The sequence below is a fragment of the Lampris incognitus genome, chromosome 5, assembly GCF_029633865.1.
Source record: "Lampris incognitus isolate fLamInc1 chromosome 5, fLamInc1.hap2, whole genome shotgun sequence".
Taxonomy (NCBI): Eukaryota; Metazoa; Chordata; class Actinopteri; order Lampriformes; family Lampridae; genus Lampris; species Lampris incognitus.
The window spans coordinates 25,274,358-25,278,337 of NC_079215.1; the positions used below are offsets into that span (position 1 = coordinate 25,274,358).

At 44.1% G+C, this 3,980-nt stretch overlaps 1 protein-coding gene across 1 annotated transcript; it reads right to left on the reverse strand.

Annotated features, from left to right (window-relative positions):
• On the reverse strand, positions 1–3,727 carry LOC130113464 (ATP synthase membrane subunit K, mitochondrial-like). Its single transcript, XM_056281076.1, has 3 exons — positions 3,551–3,727; positions 388–480; positions 1–275 (listed from the first exon to the last, which is right to left on the reverse strand). Exons 1-3 carry the CDS (start codon positions 3,617–3,619, stop codon positions 174–176), a joined length of 264 nt encoding a protein of 87 aa, XP_056137051.1. The 5' UTR covers positions 3,620–3,727; the 3' UTR covers positions 1–173.
• Positions 3,728–3,980: the final 253 nt, after the last annotated feature.

Below are 3,980 nucleotides of genomic sequence, written 5' to 3' on the forward strand. Positions count from 1 at the left end.
AATATTTATATATTAAGTATGTATTCATGTACATAAGCGAGTAATCCTTGAATCAGTAAATATAACGTTCACACAGATGTCGTGTCAAATATTCCCTTCCTGCAAATCATGCTTACTCAATGAAACATATCTGAATGGATTGATGGAGGATGAATAAGAGAGATCAGTGTTCTTCAGGTAGTTGAGCTGGATGTCTGCCTTCCCTCTTTGTTGCGACTGTGCATAAGGTAGGCAGCAGCTGAGAGAACCAAAACCCCATAGGTAGCCAATACACACTGTAGAAGAACATAACAGATGCATTTCTGACTGATGATCACAGCATGTATGTATTCATCAACGGTAACATCTGCATTAATGTGTGTGTGTGTTGGTGTGTGTCCATCATACATTACGTCTCCCTTGCAGAGTGTAGCTGTTAAAATATTTCCTCCATCCAGTCAGCTCCACAGCAGCTGGCGCCTCAATGCCAAACAGCTGTCTCTGCAGAAATTAACACAAATACATGGTGATAGGGTAACAGATAGACTGGCAGACATAACCTTACTAATAATAATGCCACATTTACCAAACTTCAGTTTGGTAACTCTAACCCAGTAGGCCTTTAAACCTAGTTATTTCATCATCGCATCGCATCGCATCTCATCTCATCTCATCTCATCTCATCTCATCTCATCTCATCTCATCTCACCTCACCTCATCTCATCCCATCTCATCTCATCATCAGCCGCTTCTCCGGGGTTGGGTTGTGGTGGTAGCAAGCTAAGTTGGGCACTCCAGACATCCCTCACCCCAGCAACGTCCTCCAGCTCCTCCTGGGGGATCTCAAGGCGTCCCCAGACCAGATTGGACATGTAGTCCCTCCAGCGAGTTCTGGGTCTACCCCGGGGTCTCCTCCCAGTTGGACGTGCCCAGAAAACCTCCAAAGGAAGGCGCCCAGGAGGCCTCCTAATCAGATGCCCAAACCACCTCACTGGCTCCTTTCAATGCGAAGGAGCAGCGGCTCTACTCCAAGCTCCCTCCGGATGTCCAAGCTCCTCACCCTATCTCCAAGGCTGACCCCAGACACCCTACAGAGGAAACTCATTTCAGCCGCTTGTATCCGCGATCTCACCCTTTCGCTCACTACCCAGAGCTCATGACCATTGGTCATTGGCCTAAGGAGCTTTGCAGCAACACAACATCCTGTCCTTAGACCCTTCGCATTGGATAAGGAACAACTCCCTAAAAAAAAGAAAAGAAAAAAGAAACCCCTAACAGGGGGGAAAAATAGAAAGAAACCTCAGGGAGAGCAACAGATGAGGGATCTCTCTCCCAAGATGGACAACGTGCAAAGGATGTCGTGTTTACACAATTTACGTAATACAACAATTGAAAGAGGATAACAGAATTATAATGGAATTATAAAATACATGAAGAATATGATGAGGAGAATGCCAAGCAGTGTCCAAATGCCACCGGAACAGCCCAGGACCCACCATAAACGTGCACACAAGGGAGATTCACATCACACCATTCACACACAGAAGAAAAGAAAGGAGAAGACATTATTCAGAGAGAGAGAAATGACACGTGAGAGAAGAGAACAGTTTGCTATAGTCAATAATCTATATGCTATAATCTCATGAGCAGAATAGTGCTTGGTAAATTCATTGAGACAGAAACTGACCCGCCATGCAGTACAAGTTGTGAAGCGCTCAACTTAAAGGCAACTAATTGCAGGCTAAGGCAAAACGATGAGTTTTAAGTTTGGATTTAAAGGACTCAACAGGCTCTGATTGTCTGATGACAACAGGCAGGTTATTCCACAAGAATGGGGCCCAATAGGAAAAGGCTCTGCCACCAGCTGACTTCTTAACTTTGGGTGCACACAGGAGCCCTGTATTTTGAGAGGGACGAGCTCGAGATGGAATGTACGATTTAAGGAGATCAGACAGGCAGGATGGGGCAAGCCCATTTAGGATTTTATAAGTCCGCAGAAGCACCTTGAAGTCTGATCTAACATGGATAGGAAGCCAATGAAGGGAGGCAAGAACTGGTGTAATATGGCCAAATTTCCTAGATTTAGTTAGGATTCTAGCTGCAGCATTCTGAACCATCTTTAGACTTTTAGTGCTAGCATGTGGCAGATCTGAAAACAGAACATTACAGTAATCAAGTCTGGATGAAACAAATGCATGTGTTAGAGTCTGCATCAGGGTGAGGGTTGGAACGAAGATTGACTGGTAAACTGAGAGCTTTGCTTTCCGGCTCAGCTCTCTCTTCACCACAACGGTCCGGTACAACATCCGCATTACTGCTGATGCTGTGCCAATCCGCCTGTCAATCTCCCGCTCCATCTACTCATGAACAAGATACTTGAACTCCTTCATTGAGGCAACAATTCATCCCCAACCCGGAAGGAGCAATCCACCATTTTCCGGTAGAGAACCATGGCCTCAGACTTGGAGGTGTTGACTCTCATCCCGGCCATTTCACACTCAGCTACAAAAACCGCCCCAGTGCACGCTGGAGGTCGCGTTCTGATGAAACCAACAAAACCACATCACCTGCGAAGAGCAGAGATGCAGTTCTGAGGTTCTCAAAACGAACACACTCCTCACCTTGGCTGCCATATATATATATAAAGATAGATGTAGGAAAAAACTTTAATACATTGCAGTACAAGCTTGTTTCGTGCATTAAATATGTTTTTTTCCCTACATCTATCTTAATATTCAGCTCCTCATTTATTGAGCACTTTTAGCAACACCATTGATGGTTTCTGGGGGAAAAAAACACACTATATATATAACTTTGAAAAGAAACACTCAATGGAAAGGAAAGTGCTCAACTAATAAAGAGCAAAACAATCCAGTGAGTCAAGTAAAGTCTTTATGAGACAGCACAAGCCTGTTTCATACCATAAGGAATCATCAGCTGTCAATAAAGCTACTCCCTAAGGAGTAGCTTTATTGACATTTATTTACTTATTTGACAGCTGATGATTGCTTATGGCATGAAACAGGCTTGTGCTATCTCAAAAAGAATTTACTTGACTCACTGGATTATATATATATATATATATATATATATATATATATATATATATGACTCAAAGAACAATTTATTGACTAAAAAACATAGAAATAAGACTGTTTGGGTCCCAAAACTGTTGATTCACTGTCACGTTCAGTCATGATCAAATCTTTCAAACCTAATAAAGTAGTCTTAATCTTGTACTTGCTGTCAACTTTCAGCCTCTCCAGATGTAAGAATGCAACCAACACCCTTCCACAGCGCGCTTTCCCACAATCTAATGTCCAGTTCCGTAATAATTGGTGGCATTATTTTAGTAAAGGATACCGGCGGTGTAACCACGTTGATCAATATTGTAAAATCGACATCCGGCTCCCACCTCGAGCAAAGCACAGTTGGAAATACGACATTTGCAAACTTCAGCATCTGCACAGGTGTCTTGACGCATGCTGAATGCATCTGTGCAGGTAATCTCAGTCACGGTCAGCCCCAAGTGACCCTACAAATTGCTCGCTATCCAAAACGTCCGACTCACCTTCACCTCCGTTATGAGATGGCCAAAGCTGGAGAGAGGGATCCTGCCCTTTACTGGGGACGTCGGCATGACTGGAGAAACAGTGTTAAACTCGGTTACAGCGCTCCAACTTTAATGTTTATATCCCGAAAAGGCATACCCAAGGTTTGCATTAACACCCACTAGCCGAAGGCCACATGTTTCACTTACACAATCTTTTTCATACATGTTACATATGTTCTGGGGGTCACTGATGGACAGCTTGGCTCGGCCAATGACGTCCTGCCATGCGGTGTATCAGCCAATAGTCTGAGTGGGCGGGCATTAAAGGTATGACGTACAGATGGTCTGACCCCCCCCCCAACGTGTGCTATTCTCCATGTAGACTCTAGAGGGCGCAAAATGCAAGTTTATAGCGGAATTCATCTACCCGCATCCAGCGCAGTAAGGA

Bases quoted from the DNA above. Each gene is read 5' to 3' on its own strand.
- LOC130113464 (XM_056281076.1), bottom strand. From the start codon at position 3,619: ATGCCGACGTCCCCAGTAAAGGGCAGGATCCCTCTCTCCAGCTTTGGC. The intron at 481-3,550 runs GTGAGTCGGACG...TAATTTCTGCAG, and splicing joins ATCTCATAACGGAGGTGAAG to AGACAGCTGTTTGGCATTGA. The intron at 276-387 runs GTATGATGGACA...GTTCTTCTACAG, and splicing joins CTCTGCAAGGGAGACGTAAT to TGTGTATTGGCTACCTATGG.